The sequence below is a fragment of the Olea europaea genome, chromosome 22 (genome assembly GCF_002742605.1).
Source record: "Olea europaea var. sylvestris chromosome 22, O_europaea_v1, whole genome shotgun sequence".
In the NCBI taxonomy this organism is placed as follows: domain Eukaryota; kingdom Viridiplantae; phylum Streptophyta; class Magnoliopsida; order Lamiales; family Oleaceae; genus Olea; species Olea europaea.
Window position 1 is genome coordinate 15003196 of NC_036258.1, and position 17509 is coordinate 15020704.

The window sequence follows — 17509 nt, forward strand, 5'->3', positions numbered from 1 at the left end:
CTACTATTTTTATCTTTATTTTCTCTTATAATTTTATGCCCCCCCCCCTTTTTTTAACAATCTTCAAGATCTTTTATTAAGAAACTCCGACACTGAGAATTAAATCGCTCAATGATTTGCTTTTTAATTTGTGAAGAGAAGTCACCTCTATTTCTATTTAAGACAGATAATATGTGGCTTTCTATAACAAATATTTTATGAATTTCTCAATTTTTTAAATAAATATTAATAAATTCTTTAAAACTTTCTACTGAACAACAAGCAAAGTAGATGATGTATAATTGTCTAATGTCATAAAATATTAGAACAAAAGATCAATATGTTTGTAATGGTCTTAGATTACTTTACCATTCAGCAAATTGAGTTCTTCAGTTTAGCTTAACTCAGAGGATTACTTTATCTTTTTAGTCATAAAATCCGAAATAAAGAGGTTAAGAGCGTTATAATGTAGAAAATATCTTGAGCGTTATATATATATCAGAGTATTATTTTGAGGGTAAATATCATGTATATTCATTACACAAAAAATATATTTTGTTAAAACCTTATTATGAAAAATCATGTGGAAAAAATCATAACTAAGAAAAATATTATATTATTATTTTGAATACGTTTCAAAAGTTGTCTCGTTAAAAAAAAAAATGTCTGGAAAACCTGGCATGGAGCATTTGTATGATATAAGAATTGTAACCCTTGTGCGTGTGAGGATAATTAGCAAAGCAAGTTTCTTTGGTATTGAATAAATTTGGATGTATTTTATCTAACCAACTTTTGACGGAATTTATATCTGTAGTCAATATATGGTGTTTTGTGTAGTTAAATACTGTGCAAACTGCTCATGTGAGGTTCAGATTCTATAGATGTCTTAACAGTTCCATTTATTTTAATTTAGAACGGATAACCACAAACGGAGACTACATCGTGTGTTTTCTGTCATTTTAAGGTATACATACCAGATATTTAGCCCTGCATGGGACTCTATTTCAGTGGTGAGTTATTGCTTTGTGATCTATAATTTTCATTATCCTATTATTTCTGTTTCAATCTCTTGAAGTTACATCAGTTTCGTAATATTTCGTAATAGAAACCGATTCTATGGAACATGGAAACATTTTTTCTCCCCCCTTTGGTGAGCCATTTGTAGACCTTAAATCCCACAATGGTAAGCAACCTTTAAACAGGGAAGACGCTGACAACTGCCTTTGCCTTGTCGAGATTGAGGACGAATAACTCGAGCTACAGCCTAGCTTCGTCTTCTCATTATCATCACAGGCTTGAGATTTTGGGTCACCTTGCACGGCAGCAATTTTAAGGGCTTCGGGTAAGATGCGGTTAAAGATTAAACCTTGCATTTTTTATTATCATTTCAAATTTCTCATAGCCTAGTTTCCCGCATCATTAACAGCGTACGAAATGGTCAACGATAGCAAAAGTTGGAATACTTCAAAGTAGGTAATTCCAAATTCATTTCATCTTTTTTAAACGGGAAGATATAACCTAGACTTTGTTATATATTTATAGTATAAATATGAAATGTGAAAAAAATAATCAAATTAGATGAAGTGTTCAAGCGATGGGAAATGTGGCATTTGTATGGGACATCAGGGGTTTGAGTCACTCCCCACGCAATTATTAAACAAGGACGAGCAACGATAGGAAGTGATAGCATTTTATTTGATGAATCTATTTTAGTTTTCTAACTTGAAGGCAATCAAGAAAGTGGGACTCTCTGGAATTATATTGCTTCAAGTCTAATCATGTTCTAAGAAAACAATTGTGCACTAATGTCAAATGCCTTTTTCAACTGATAGATTCGGAAGGCAATCAATAAAGTGGTACTCTAACCAACAATGGCTACCCAATAAATTCGGAGAAAAGATTCCAATTTTTTCGTCAGTGACAATGGAGTCTAAGCTCAAAACTCTAGCTCCAACCCCCGCTGGCTCTCTTCCCAAACCCCTCATGCCCATCGACGATAACTGTCCACTTCCCATTCCGGCCCGAAAACTCCCCAAATCCATTCCCTAGTGTCCACTCTGAATAATGAAGAGATGGAGAAGAAGCATGCGGTGTATATGGTTTGGCATGGCTTTTGAAAAGTCAAAATGAGCTTTTAAAATCCAAAAGCTACTTTTGGACCGGTTTGGCTAATTTTTTATATTTTTGATAGTTAGAAGAGATGTCAGATGAAGTTGATTTAATATGGCTTCTTCTAAAAACACTTCCGAAATGGAAAGTGCTTTTACATATTAGTTTTCAAACAAAAATTAAGATAGTTTTTTCCAAAAGCTCTTCTACAAGAAGTAAAAATTATGTCAAACGGGCCCTATGTGTACAGGGACAATGGACCGGGGAGTTGCCTTGGCCTGAAAATTTGTTACTTGCGCTTGGCCTCTTTTTATTGGTTCCAATAAGAGTAGTCACGTCGATGAGTATATTACTAATTGGGAAATGCTGGGAAAACAGGGGGCTGACCGCCCCCCTGACAGAAACCCCACAATACCTATTGTGGGGTTTCTGTCAGGGGGGCGGTCAGCCCCCTGTTTTCCCAGCATTTCCCAATTAGTAATATACTCATCGACGTGACTACTCTTATTGGAACCAATAAAAAGAGGCCAAGCGCAAGTAACAAATTTTCAGGCCAAGGCAACTCCCCTGTCCATTGTCCCTGTACACATAGGGCCCGTTTGACATAATTTTTACTTCTTGTAGAAGAGCTTTTGGAAAAAACTATCTTAATTTTTGTTTGAAAACTAATATATAAAAGCACTTTCCATTTCGGAAGTGTTTTTAGAAGAAGCCATATTAAATCAACTTCATCTGACATCTCTTCTAACTATCAAAAATATAAAAAATTAGCCAAACCGGTCCAAAAGTAGCTTTTGGATTTTAAAAGCTCATTTTGACTTTTCAAAAGCCATGCCAAACCATATACACCGCATGCTTCTTCTCCATCTCTTCATTATTCGGAGTGGACACTAGGGAATGGATTTGGGGAGTTTTCGGGCCGGAATGGGAAGTGGACAGTTATCGTCGATGGGCATGAGGGGTTTGGGAAGAGAGCCAGCGGGGGTTGGAGCTAGAGTTTTGAGCTTAGACTCCATTGTCACTGACGAAAAAATTGGAATCTTTTCTCCGAATTTATTGGGTAGCCATTGTTGGTTAGAGTACCACTTTATTGATTGCCTTCCGAATCTATCAGTTGAAAAAGGCATTTGACATTAGTGCACAATTGTTTTCTTAGAACATGATTAGACTTGAAGCAATATAATTCCAGAGAGTCCCACTTTCTTGATTGCCTTCAAGTTAGAAAACTAAAATAGATTCATCAAATAAAATGCTATCACTTCCTATCGTTGCTCGTCCTTGAGGGATCATTTTGTTTGAGTCGTATTCATGAGAATGGTTGTATACCGATCAATGTTATTATTCATTTTAGTCCAAGCCCTATTCTTTATGGGTTCGCGATGATTTTTTTATTTTCTCAACGTGAATGTCTATTGGCAGAAGAGTGTATTTTCCATTAGCTAGAATCGAAGTACAGGAGTATATGACCTACCTCCCAATCCTACAATATACGGATGATAAAAATGAAGTTGTAATAAATACATGAATTAAGCTAGTCTGCTAAGAAAATTTTACCCACCTCCTTGACAGGTACTCACATGGCTGCGGGACTACGTGGGACCTAAGGTGAATTTAAAATTCAAAGAAAAGGGCCACCGACCCCAAATGTGAGAGTAGGTCCGGGAGGACCCTCCCTGTCACAGCAGCACGATTGTAAATACATTGACCACTTCATTGAAAATTGAGGGTGGAAACTGAAGAGGCTCTCCCTAGATTCAAAAAGTAGCCAGCAATTAGCATTTAACTCATTAGCTTGCAAAAGTCAGCTGTGTATTCAGTGTTTGGCATTCATTTGCAACACTTGTTTCATATGCTTAAACTAGGGTAATCCAAATCAAAGTTTTGTCGGATAAATTGTTTTAGATAGTTGGTTTGACCAACTTTTGACAAATTATTTTAGTGGGTTCCATTAGTGGGACAAAAGATCTCTTTGGTAGAGCGTATTCTACTCCATGAGTGGATTAATGAGTGTATTTATTGTATCAAAACCAATTAAGGGTGAATGAGAAATTAAGGCCAAAAGATGATCACATGAAAGTTGAAATAATTGGGAATAAAAATTGGTAGGAAATTGTAAAATGTCAATCACACATAGGAAAACTAAAAAAAATAAAAACCGCTTTATATTGCTCGAGTTTGGGATTTGTGTTTGGACCCCAAGAGGTATCAATAGTTTTTGAAAGGGAGATGACCTATATACTAGTAGGTTGAGCCAATGCCCACACACGACCGCGTATTTCCGCCAATCGATCGGCTCAGCACAGGGTACGAGTCATTGGGCCAAGTTGGTATGTATATTTCTGGTAAAATAATATTTAAATTATATTATTTTATTGCTAAAATAATATAATATATTTATTTATATTATTCATTTATCCTCGACTTTTCGGTGGGCGACACATGGTTTTTTCTAAAATCTAGCGGTTGACTGTTAAATTGCTTTTCCAAATGATCGTGTCCATTCAAAGCACAACTTTTAGACTATCACATCTTCTGGACACAACTTTTCAATTTCTATATATAAGTTCTCATATGCCAAATTATATTCATTTCAAAAATTATTCCGATTTTTCTCTCTTCCAAACTATATTCCTTCTTTCCTGCATTATTCCATATTTTGCATTTCAGTCCCGCATATTATTTTCATGCATTTTAGCTTCCAACTTTGGAGAGATCAATACATTAGTAGCTTCGTCGAGTTTTGTAATTTGGACTACTACTATTACAAGTCGAAGTCGTCGTATTTTCCAACAATTTTTAAGTAGTTTCTTGGCTAAATTTAAGTAAAGATTGTGAAAAGTTTCTTTTTTACATGTTTGTATGAATGAGGATGTAAAGTGAATTGGCTTAGTTTGACAGTGATAACAAGTGCAAAATTTATACTTAGCCCGTATTTGGTTTAGATAAAAATTAAATTTCTAGTAATTCCATGAAATGTGTAAAATTGTACTTAATTTATATACCTTTCAATGCGAGTTTTATGTAAATTTTGCATAAAATCAAGGAGAAAAATGGATGTCAACAGAAATTTATCCTAGTAAATTGAAAAAGCCAAAACGAACAGTGAAAGTTAGTGAAGAAATGGTACAAAGCAATCTTTCATTGCAAACGCCCTCATCTTTATCCCTATGAAATAATGGGAAAAAATATTCTTTAATGGTGGAAATTTTATTCCATCTCTTCCCTCCCTTTGTTCGAATAAACATGACTAGATAATATGATAGAAAGTTCATGTATTCATCATCAATGATGCTCAATACCAATTTAGGTGGCCATGAGCTCCTTCATTCATTTTTCAACCTAGACTGGTGATAAACATTATCATTTTAATAGAAAATATTTGTATAACTTCTGTTTTTTTCTACTCTTTAATACTGTTTTGTACCGTCTATCGTTCGACGGCTCACTTTACTGAACAAACTAAAATGATATGAAAATAGGATGTCCTCATGAAACTTTTCATCCACCACTTGAGACATTTCAAGACAGATATTAAGGATGTTCAAAACTTGTAGTTGAATGATCTATACATTTTCTTCAATGACAGCATATGGTACAGAAACTGTAAAAGGGTTAAGAAAGTACAAAAGGCAAATCCTCATGTTAGATCCTTTTCGCTGCAACAAATTTGTGTACAAATGCAGATACAAGTAGAAAGATCAGGTGTTATGAACAAGTCTGCAGCCATTATGATTCGGTTTCTGCTGGTTTCGACTTCGTCTGCAACGACATGGATTTCTCGTCTACAGATGTACCTGCCGGTGTAAGTTCTGACTCGGTTTGCACTTCCTCAGCGAACACGAACTTCTCATCTGCAGGCATAGGTTTTGACTCGGTTTGCACATTCTCAGACGAAAAGGATTTATCATCCGTTGAAGTACATGCCGGCACCAGCTTCTTAAATTGCACTAAGATCATTGTCATGTTATCACAGCCCTCACCTCCAGCAGCAGATGGTGCTAAACACCTATCGAGTACTTTTTCGCAGACTACAGAAAGCTTAGTCTCCTGCATATGAAAATTAACGTTACCAAACAAAATGATCAACCTCAGCAGGCCAGATAAAATTTCTCCTCAAGACAAAAAACAAGAAATAATAGACATCTATAAACGACAAGATAAAAATGTTTTCACTTCAACAATTGCAAAAGCAGTAGATAATCAAACAAGTTGAGCAAGGGACTTGGTAATTGTATAATCATTTGATAATAATCTGGTGACTAAATTGGGGTCGACTACATCAATCCTTAAAAAACTCAAACCAATGGATCCTTAACAATTACATAGAATGTGTTAGCTTTGGTCTACCTTTACCCTAACTTTTTTCTGCCGATATAGGTTCCAATTCCAAAAATCATAATTTGTAATGAACTAAATTTTGGTCTTAATACTAAATAACCAACTTAATGATGTAACTACGTAGATTTGAATGAATAACCGAAGTGATTAGACAGTTTCACAAAGTGTTTGTGTCACCAAGGAAACTTCAAATCGTTCACTCTATCTATCTAAATCTGGTAAACACTAAACTGTAAGACCATAGTAAAGGTCTCAATATTGCACAGCTCAAGTAGTATCTAAGGACTTACAGATTTCATCTGCTCTCGTATAAAATCTACGAGTTGTTGCCCTGACAAGCAATCCCTGGGAAGCATTGTGAAAAAGAGGAAACAGATTAATTAGATACGAAACCTCTTATTGATAATTCCATTAAGTCATACAGAGGAAAGAAGAATCTACACGAATATTATTGAAAAAGTAAGACTTTTAGTAATATTCTGGAATAGAGACGAAAAATATGTATGTCACATAATGCATTATTAACAAATTCAGCACAAAGTCGTCCCAACTTGAATTGGGGCTGAAGTATGAAATTTTCTCCTGCAATCATTTCGGCGTTGCCTAAAACAATTGTGCACAATCTTAATATAATAAATCTGAAAAAAAGAGGAGTATAGAATGCATACCAAATGCCATCACAGGCAAGTACAATGAACTCGTCATCATCGCAAAGTTCAACCTGGTTAGAGATTCAGAACGGAATAAAATCAACAGTGTTATTAAAAGCAAGAAGTGATAACACTCCTTCATACACTTTCATATTAATTAACCTATAATATCCAAATTTCTCAAAATGATATTGTTTTTCAAGAAAAAGTTGTATACATCAAATAAATAGGATACCATGATAATCTTTGAATTCTTTATCCTATAAAATTTCACATTTTACAGGTCATGAGTGCAATTGACCTAGGCCTCTAGATTGGTATCGAGATTTAACTTAAGTATTTCATAACACAGAAGTCTTGGATTCAAATCTTTGGGGATGGACAGAAAGCCGTGAAGGGCAAGAAGGCAGATGCTCTTTCAAAGCGGACACGAATGATATAACGTTTGAATTTAGACGTCGGATCGTTACAATGCCCCTGTTTGGGCTCCATTTGATTCAAAATATATTTCTTTTTTTTTTTCAACTACATATTCTCCAATAAAATAATATTACTAGTAAATTCAAAATTTTCTTTCTTTTTTAACCAACACATTCTTCATAAAAGTCACTATTTCAAATTATATTTTCCCCCAAAATTTGATTTTAATGGAGCCAAAACAAGGGCAATGAGTATTAAATAACAAAAGCAATGTAAGAATGAAATATTTTTCCAAAAAACATATGTTTCATTTATATCGTATAACATTTCTTGGCAACCGTCAAATAATTCAAAATATGAGGTTCTCATAGCTAACCAAAGCACAGTGGAAACAAGGTTCATTTCAGGTGACTACATAAACTATATATTTATGTAATTGAAACAAAGAGGAGGTCCAAAGAAACAATCTTCCAGTCACACTTGAGAAAAATAAAGAAGATACATACAATATTTATATCTGGATTGGCAGTTAAAATTTGCTTTTCAGCAGGTAAAAACTTGTTCTGCTTGAATTCCATGTCACCTGAAAAATATTTAAGAACTTATAGGCAATCAGAAACAACATTCGCTTGTACCATGTCTTGCCTCTAGTCCAAGCACACATTAATAGCATATGTAATATGGAAAATTGGACAGCACGAGATAGCACTAAGCAAGAAAAAGATCAGAAAATCTTGTCCATTATACTGTCTAAACTTGTCCAATTTCCAATATTGTATATCAAACATGCCCTATCCAAATAAACTTAATAAAAACACTGCGCAAGCAAATTAGTAAATAACCTATAGCTCTAGCAAGATTTAGACTGCCGTTGACACGTCCCGCGATGACAAAACCACCTGCTTTTGAAATCCTGTCTCTCTCAGCCTCGAGATCGGGCTTGTGATCTCTTGAAAGGTTGTATGCCTGAATGAGAAAGATCAATACAAATACTCACAATTCATTTGTCTCAAGACCTTTAAGTTAAAAAGAAAAAAAGAAAGAAATTTCCACATGCACATATGTATTGCACTTATAAAAAATCTCAGCACTGTAGAGAAAAGGAAGAGAAGTCAGCTTCAACCAAACATCCATTTAGGAGCACATATACCTTCCACCAGACCATCTATACAGAAAAGAATACAAAGAATTGTTTTATACTGCACAGTACCTGACCATTCCTAGAAATTATACACCGGGAATCGCCAGCATTTGCGACAACAAGTTGGTTGCCCCTAATGATTGCAACACAAGCAGTGCTCCCAGAAGTTGGTCCAGAAAAATCAGAATGCGGACCCTGTACCAACAATACATATCAAGCTCCAAACTAATAGTAAAAAGAACTTAAACTTTTTGATTAGGTGGTTCAATATCAAATTATCTAATTGATGCAAGTAAAACACCTCCTCAAAAGCCCAATCATCAACTTGGTCACTTTTGTCGCCGCTTCGTGGAGACCATATCAAACCCTCTATCATACCACTAAACTTGTTTATTTTATCTCCTAGAACAGCCAATTCTCTCCATCCTCTTTGTCCACGCATCATCTCATCCATCCTATATGAACAATAGATAAAACGTTTGGAAATAGTGTAGTACGAAATATACAATAATCTGAAATGCGAATAGCAACAAGCCAAATCTCATTAATGATGAACTTGGGGTCAACTCCATTAATCCATTTTGTCATTTCGTCAGGTCCACAAACTAATTAGCGAAAGATAAACAATCAAAAAATAACTTGGTAAATAGTTTTAAATACATAAACTTGTTTTCAACCATATTAATCCAAGAAACTCGAGCACAACAAAAATTCCAAAACACCTGAAAAAAGCTTTCTGCACTGATGTCCCTATATCCCCAACCAAATATGCTTCGTGCTTGAGCACTTGCTGATGAAGATATTTAGCGCAGAATTTGGCAACCACCTTACCTGCAATATTCGATTGTATTGACGAGAACTAGCAAGATAGTTATTGTCAAATCAAGTTATAACACTCTCTTTCAAGAAAATTCGACCCTGAGAGGTGTACATATGCTCCATATTAAGGGTTATGCACAGAAGGCTATAATTTTTCAATAGCAACAAGAGTACAAATATAAAGCCCATAATGACAACCTTCGTTCAATACCCAAGCAGGACTTGGCAGAACTTGTACAACCATTAATCACCAAATTCGAGGGAATTTCAATCCCAACAATGCAAGCGAGTCAAATCGAAAATGAAGCATAAAAAGGTGAATGAACTGTGCAGGCTAAGAAGTCAACATAAAACAAATGTAACATCCACAAGAAGGCAAAAAAGAATTGAAAATGAAATAAAAAGAAGTCATAATGTCCGAATCATCTGGTAAAACAACGAGATTAAAACAATACAAAAGGCAACCTTATCAAGTGCACAACCTATTTCAAATGTAATTCAGCAACACCACCTTTCCCTGTTGATTATAGTCGATCATCTTGACCCTTTCACTTGAATGCAATAAAAATACAAGAAAAGTTGGCATACCACTATGAATCCCTCTTCGTCGATCAAATTTCAATATCATCTTGACCTGTCACTTGCATGCAATAGAAATAGAAGAAAAGTTGGCTTAATCCTATATCCTGCTCTGTTGATCAAAATCCAGGATCATCTCAACCATCTTGCTCAAATGCAACAACATAGAAATATTCTTCAACCCCATTTTTTTATTTATTGGCCAAATCAACAGCAAGCAAAGAATCCCATTCAGAAATTGGATAACTAAAATCTAGCTTTTGGGGGGAAAACTTGATATGTTCTATACACAATAAAATAAACAAACAAGATTCACTTTGAACTGTAACTGTTTCCTTGATAAATGCCAACAATTTACTCAAGATGATCTTACTATCATTAGCCATCTAGCTATTCCAGTCAGTGTTGGATGATGAAGAAGAAAATGAAAAAAATGGATCATGAAATAAGACCAGTAATGATGCGCGGTAGACCAAAAACAAATTTATTCCCGTTGCTTTTAGTATATAGAGTTTCTCTCAGCAAGGGATACATTCATAAATATCTTTCATCAAAGTATGTCGAAGCAAGTCTCCACCCAATAATTGAACTAGGTAACAAGATTCAGAAAGCAACAAACCAAACCATAACAAGACTGGACCAGAGCAAACTAAATCAAAATCATTGAAATCTCAAAACAATCCACGACACAAGCACTAAATATGAATTGGCAACTTGAATGCAGAAGTTCAAGGTGGATTAAATGAATAGTTATTTTCTTGTTTTTAAGCCATGCCATGATGAGCAAGTTAAGGACATAAAATAATGCTGCTTGAACAGGTGCTTAATTAAATCTCATGACCAACTTGGTCCATTTTATATTGCATCCGACATCGTAGTCACAAAAGAATTTGCTACAGTCAAAGGTATATGGTATATTATGCATATGATTCTCAAGGAAGCCGATCAATTTCAGTCAGACCTTTCCTCATCCTTTGTTTAGATTGCTATTCCCATGCTCAGTGGTAATTTAAGAAGCCAATTTGTAACACATGTACAGTAACAGTTTACATGAAATGCATTGAGTATCACCCTAGAAAACTTTCACTGACCAAACCATCCGCATTGATGAAAAATTAATAAGAGTACAGCAGGATCTTTATAAGGACTTAAAAAGTGATGGTACCTGAGGAAACACTGTTTTTCAGCAGGTTATTTCTTAGAAAAGTTCATTCAAAAAAATAAATAGATAGAACAGGTGACAGACCAGTCAAAGTAATCCATTCTTTCATTCCAAACTAAGAATATCTTCAAATTATATGTTTTCACAAGAAATAATCCAACCATATACATGTGTAAAATACAAATCCATATGTCACGAATTAAACCTCAATTCACAACCATCCACTCACACAGCTCAAACAATGAAGTAATCTAGCTGAACTTGGAACCAAATTAAGATAAAGGAGAATGGGGAGAAATTAAGAGATGAAAAATAAAAATAAGAAAATAGAGAAGAAGAAGAAGAATACAGCAGCAGAGAAGAAGAAGTAGAAGACAAAAGGGAAAGAAGCCAGAGGAGAAGCAGAGATTCAGGGAGAAGGGGAGAAAATGATGGCTGAAAGCCAAAGCCTCAATTTCAATTCCATCCATCGTCCTTTTTTCAAATGCAAATATACAACTATATATAGAACAAAACAACCCTAAAGGACTTTGGGCTAGCCCACTAAGAATACAAGCCCAACTACATAAAAAAAAAATGGTCCAACCCATGACATCCCTTCCCCTTAAATTAACCTTATCATCAAGGTTTAGAGTTAGGATGTCTTCTTTGTATGAAATTAGCCGAATCATTCTCTTCACCACCCTTGGATTAAGCAAGTAGTTCAAGGTGATATATGCCTTGTGGAACTCTGGTGACTCGTTCTTCTTCATCCATCTTGTTCTGAGCTCCCACATTTTTTCCAATAAGTTCGGATTCTCTATTGCTAGCAAAAGAATTCTTGGTAGAAGGTTTTAGATGTTGAGCTCTTGATGAATGTCGACTCAAAGTAGACAAAACTTCATCTCCTATATTCTTAATTTCAGGTTCAAAAATAGAGGAATCCCATTGTTTTGACCATTCTTCGAGCATTGTGATTGTGGCATTTAGATCCATTGGTTTCCAAGAACAATTAAGAAGGCTCTCAACCCACTCATTTTCAACCCTACCTGGTATAACTAACTGAAGTTTTGGTAACAAAATCCCTAAATGATCCTTATTTTATTCCTTAAAAGATAAGGCTTCATTAAGAATCTCATTCACTGATTCTTCCTTGCCAAAGTTGGTCTTCAAATATGAAATCCTTAACTTAAGAGTTTCAGGGGAAATCTTCACATTCCTAACTTGAAGGGACTCAGATTTCTGCTGTAGAAGTTGAGTAGCAACCACACCCAACTCAATTTCCATCCTATGTTACTCAGTAGTTTTAAACGTCTTCTTAATCCCTTGTCTCTATCCCAATGCTATTGGGTACCTCGTTAAAAACTTATGTTCTTCACTGTCCAGATTTTCCATCCTAATTGAAATGGATACAACGTTCGTCTGTTGAATTAAAGACTGCCCAAATTTACTTCCTTTGCTTCCATCCTGAGGCAATGATGATTCAATGCACATTAGCTGTAGTACACCACTCAGTTCAGCAACTTATCTCAGCTTCACTCTTCCTTTCTTTGATAGTAGGCCAATTCTCCAAAATTCTCAATTCCTTCCTGATTCTTCTTCAGACTCGTAGCCTTTATCGTCATTTGGTCCTAGTTACTTAATTGTGCTAAATGTCTCAACCACTTCTTCCTCAATAGTTTCTGAAAATCTCCTGCAAAGTTCCTCAGAGAATAAACTCCAATCTACCCTAGGATGGCTTGCAATGAATCCATAAAACCATATATAAGCTTCCCTTCCAAGTACTTCTAAGCAACTTTCAATCTAAGTTCATCGGGAGTTTGATGAAGTTGGAAATATTTTATGGCTTTCCTTAGCCATTCCCTAGGTCCTTCTCCCCCAAAAAGTGGAAAATCCATCTTAGGCAGCCTAATATTTCTCTTAAGCCCGCTTGTTGTATTAACGCTATTTTCATTGCTATTAATTCCTGGCATATATATCCCACTCTCACTATGCTCAACACCAACATCTTCACCTTTAGCAAAAGCATCCAATGGATTATGAATATGTCTAGGCCACAGCGGCTGACTTCTAATTTTACCCCAAACAAGATTTCTCAAATGGAATCCATTCTCTTGGCCCACCAAATTTTTTTCATTCTTTACTTTTTCATTAGGAGTAACCCTAATTTCACTATCCCCATGGAGAGCAAGTTACAAATTCCGTCTCGATAGGACTTCTGACAAAATAAAAAATATGTAATTATCAGCATTGCCTTGGTAAGCTATTGCCTCACCAACTAGCTAATCAGACGCAAGCCTCTCCTTAGACGAAAATAAATTCGTATTTACATACATGAGAATTATATAAGAAGAAGAATAATCTTCAACACAAACTTGGTAGTTGCATCAACTGAATCATCATCTATGCTCAAATCAGATGAACTAACCTGCTTGACTCGGCCCTCTTCTAATTCAGAACCCGAATCACCCATTTGCACGTCCAAAGCCTCGACCATTTTCGCAGAAGAACTATAATGGTTGGACTTATCTCTGGAAGCTGATTTAACTTCAATAATTTCAATCAACATTGAAATCATCTGCTCATGGATTCTATTAAAATCTTCCCTGATGATATGCAATCGAGAGACACCCAAAGATTGTAGCTGCTCTGATACCATTTTGTCATGAATTAAACCTCAATTCGCAACCATCCACTCACACAACTCAAACAATGAAGTAATCTAGCTGAACTTGGAACCAAATTAAGATAAAAGGAGAATGGGGAGGGATTAAGTGATGAAAGATAAGAACAAGAAAATAGAGAAAAAGAAGAGTTAAGCAGTAGAGAAGAAGAATTAGAAGAAGAAAGGGAAAGAAGCCACGGGAGAAGCAGAGATTCCAGGAGAAGGGGAGAAAACGATGGGTGCAAGCCAAAGCCTCAATTTCAATTCCATTCATCGTCCTCTTTCCAAATGTAGATATACAACTATATATAGAACAAAAAAGCCCTAAAGAGCCTTGGGCTAGCCCACTCAGAATACAAGCTCAACTACATAAAATAAAAGTAAATGGTTCAACCCATGACACCATACAACCAACAGATTATTTATCCTTCACAAGCTCATATTTTTAAGACAAGAAATATATTCCATATGCTGAGGATCTGAGGCCATGGTAAAGAAACATGCAAATTACCAACAGCAGAAATAAATGGACTTACCCCCATGACCATCATAAACGCCAAAAAATGAAGTCGATGTATCCAAGTCAGGAATTGCAGCATGCTAAAGGAAAAATATTAAGATAAGTCAGTGAAAACTTATATGATACATTAAAGCACTAAATCCCCAAGTCAAAATAAAATTAATAATTATAGCACATTATAATCACCTAACATATGTCTATACCAAAAACAACCGTATAGAAGTTATGCAATGATAATGTGTTAACATATAGACAGACACAATAGATCAGAACATCACCCTGACTTCGATGTACACCATGTTTTAGTTTATTAATCTATGGTCTTTATGGAATCTGCCTCATCGTTCACAATTTCACGTTATCAAACTATTAATTCTTTCCCAATCAGGACAACAGTGTATGGATTTCCCAACCTAAATTAACTCCATATGCATGTGTATTATCCAATTATAGATTATTTTGTAATCAACAGCAAGCACCAACTAGAGTCAGATGGTCAGATGCCAAGCATCGGGAGTAGTCAATACGAATCCACCATTGCGCCAGAACTTAAAATTATGAGCATGTATAGCAAAGCTTAAATTTTAATTTGAGCTAGTCAAATATACTTTTTATCTACACATTTCGTACTATGCACTTACAGTCCACACACTTCATAGGCCCTCAGCTTATAAGCACACTACCAAATAAGCTTACATGTTATCACTGATGTTATTTTAGTCCGTTAAAGCTTGCATAACAGATATTATAAGCATATTATATTCTTAATCACTTACAGCATCTTCCATCGTAGCACGCCACCCTTGCATGGATGATAGACCATAACTCAGCCTAGAGTTCTCACCATCTTCAGAAAATTTATCTGTTTTAGGAGTACTGAGGTATATACCCATCTCAAACTGAAATCAAGACACAGATAAAATTTCAGAGAACCTACTAAAACATCGATTGAAGATCTGAAAATACGGGTAATGGAGAAGGGGTGGAAAGAAAACTACTTAGATACAGCAGTATTTACTTATTCAGTTGCTTCAGGTCTAGAACTATAAAGTGTTACAACGTATTTCAATGCGTGAAAATAAGTTTAGAGTAAACTGATGTGCAAATGTTTCCATTCTATTCAACATTTGGGACAAACACTAAAATATTGATGGAAATAAATTAAACATTGATAAATTATTTTTACTAGAGAAAATATCTAAGTGTCAATTTTTGAAACTCAAAGACAACTTCCCAAAGACTTTTTCAATGTCGTTTTGATATAAGAATAGAAGTCTTTGCTGCTAAAATCATCAATATTGACAATTTGATAATCCAGATTCATAAAAAAACAACAAGCTTGTCATCGTTGAATATACACATTCAACAAAGAAATAACTAGTTCTGTCATTGAAGTTCTTCCTTGAATGTTTTTTTTAAGTCACCGGTGAAAATTACCTGAGTAGATTTTTATTCTTATTGTGCCGACAGAATTTACAGGAGAACTATACCATCTGTCATATTACTGCTGAATTTTCGACATCAATGAAAGTCGTGGGTAAATGTAATCAATTTAATACCACGTAGTTGATAAGCTGAATAAGAGAGTAACCTTTTCAATAATTCAATCTTAATCCAATTAAGATTGTCGCATTCTCTTTAGACATTCATAATTGTAGTTTAATTAGATCTCATATACGGAAGAAACCATGCCCAAAATTATTAAACTTTCAAACTCAAAATACACAAATCTCTTCTCAAATACACACACAGAGCCCTATCAACATTCATCAAAATCAAACTAGAGTAATCCAACCAAAAAATAAAGAAAATTCAAGGTAGCAGTAATTTAATTGAACATATATTGCAAAGTACAAACGATTACAAGAATTTTCAAAAATGACTTACATGCACAGCTGAGCAACCGCAAAATTATCTGAATCGTGAAACAGAAAGAAGGAAAAAAGGGTCGAAAAATCTTTATATTATATCTAGTAGAAAGAATAATATCCTGGAAAAGATTTCAGAGATTTTAATGAGACAAAAAGTGGATTTTATGAGATATTATTGAAGATTTTTACTGATTCAGAAAAATAGTATCATTTTAACTTTGGAAAGAAAAATAATTATTACTTATTTATAAACTGGGTCAAACATTGACTTTGGAAGTGTAGGGATGTGCTGTTACTTCATTGGCATTAACGAAGAAAATCTTTTTGTGGACTCTGTCTAGGATTCTGTTGAAGATTATAATCTTGTGCGCTGATTTTTTTACACCGTTTTGTCTGTGAAGAATCCCAGAAATTTCTTTCTGCACATTTTTGTAGGATTTTGCTGAACTCTAAGAAAATGCTTGTCGGTGACCACCTCTCACAACTGTTGTGGGTTCCGTATGGATTAAAAAAATTCTGACCTCCTGTGCATGTGTGTATTCTGTCAAACCGCATGTCAAGTCTCCTGTTGTTGTAGCTCGGTACATTTTTGTATTTGGCATTCAATTTGTACAGATAATTTTTGACAAATAAGTTGACAGATGCATGCACGGTTGAAATTCGATCTTATCTGTACAAAAATCTTGTACATGTCTCAATCTTTGAAGGTATCAAAATGTTTATGATCCAAGATTTGCTAGTAAAAGAAATTAACTTAGAAATATTTTCGATATGCTAGAATTCATTTGATAATACCAGTCGATGCCACGTGCGTTGCTAGAGGCGGCCCTGAGGGTGCGCTAGTTGAGCGACCGCAGAGGGCCTCAAATTTGTTCGGGCACCAAAAAAAAATTTGTTATAGTCGTATATTTATTTATAATTAAATATTTAAAATATAAAATTTTTATTATTATGCAAAAGATAAATTAAGAATAATGTGACTAACTAGTTATAATTTCCTTGAATATAATATTCGTAAATAGTGTTCCTACTTTAATTAATGTGAGGGAAAAGGAAAAAGTCGAAAAGAGATTAGACCGACTAGAGAATTAAGAGAAGAAAGAAAAATTGATCAACGGCCTTTTCAAATCGTCTTTTTGGAGAGAAGAATTAAAGAAACCAACCATCTTTTTGAATTGTCTCAAAGATAATTGAGGCAGAGAAGATAGAAACCAAATTGACTCAAAGATAATTAAGGAAGAGAAGATAGAAACCAACCCTTTTTTTTTTTTTTTTTT

The 17509-nt window shown here is 34.8% G+C and overlaps 1 protein-coding gene across 2 annotated transcripts; it reads right to left on the bottom strand.

The window, feature by feature from the left end:
- Positions 1-5571: 5571 nt before the first annotated feature.
- Positions 5572-16436, bottom strand: LOC111371811 (probable protein phosphatase 2C 60). Of its 2 annotated transcripts, XM_022993985.1 has the most exons (11): positions 16249-16436; positions 15138-15260; positions 14378-14441; positions 9360-9468; positions 8939-9092; positions 8707-8832; positions 8339-8462; positions 8003-8079; positions 7095-7147; positions 6717-6771; positions 5572-6135 (listed from the first exon to the last, which is right to left on the bottom strand). In XM_022993985.1, exons 2-11 carry the CDS (start codon positions 15252-15254, stop codon positions 5815-5817), a joined length of 1200 nt encoding a protein of 399 aa, XP_022849753.1. In that variant the 5' UTR covers positions 15255-15260; positions 16249-16436; the 3' UTR covers positions 5572-5814. The 2 variants fall into 2 exon arrangements, with proteins under 2 accessions (XP_022849753.1, XP_022849754.1); XM_022993986.1 differs by lacking the exons at positions 14378-14441; positions 15138-15260; positions 16249-16436 and adding an exon at positions 10045-14359.
- Between the last annotated feature and the right edge of the window lie 1073 nt (positions 16437-17509).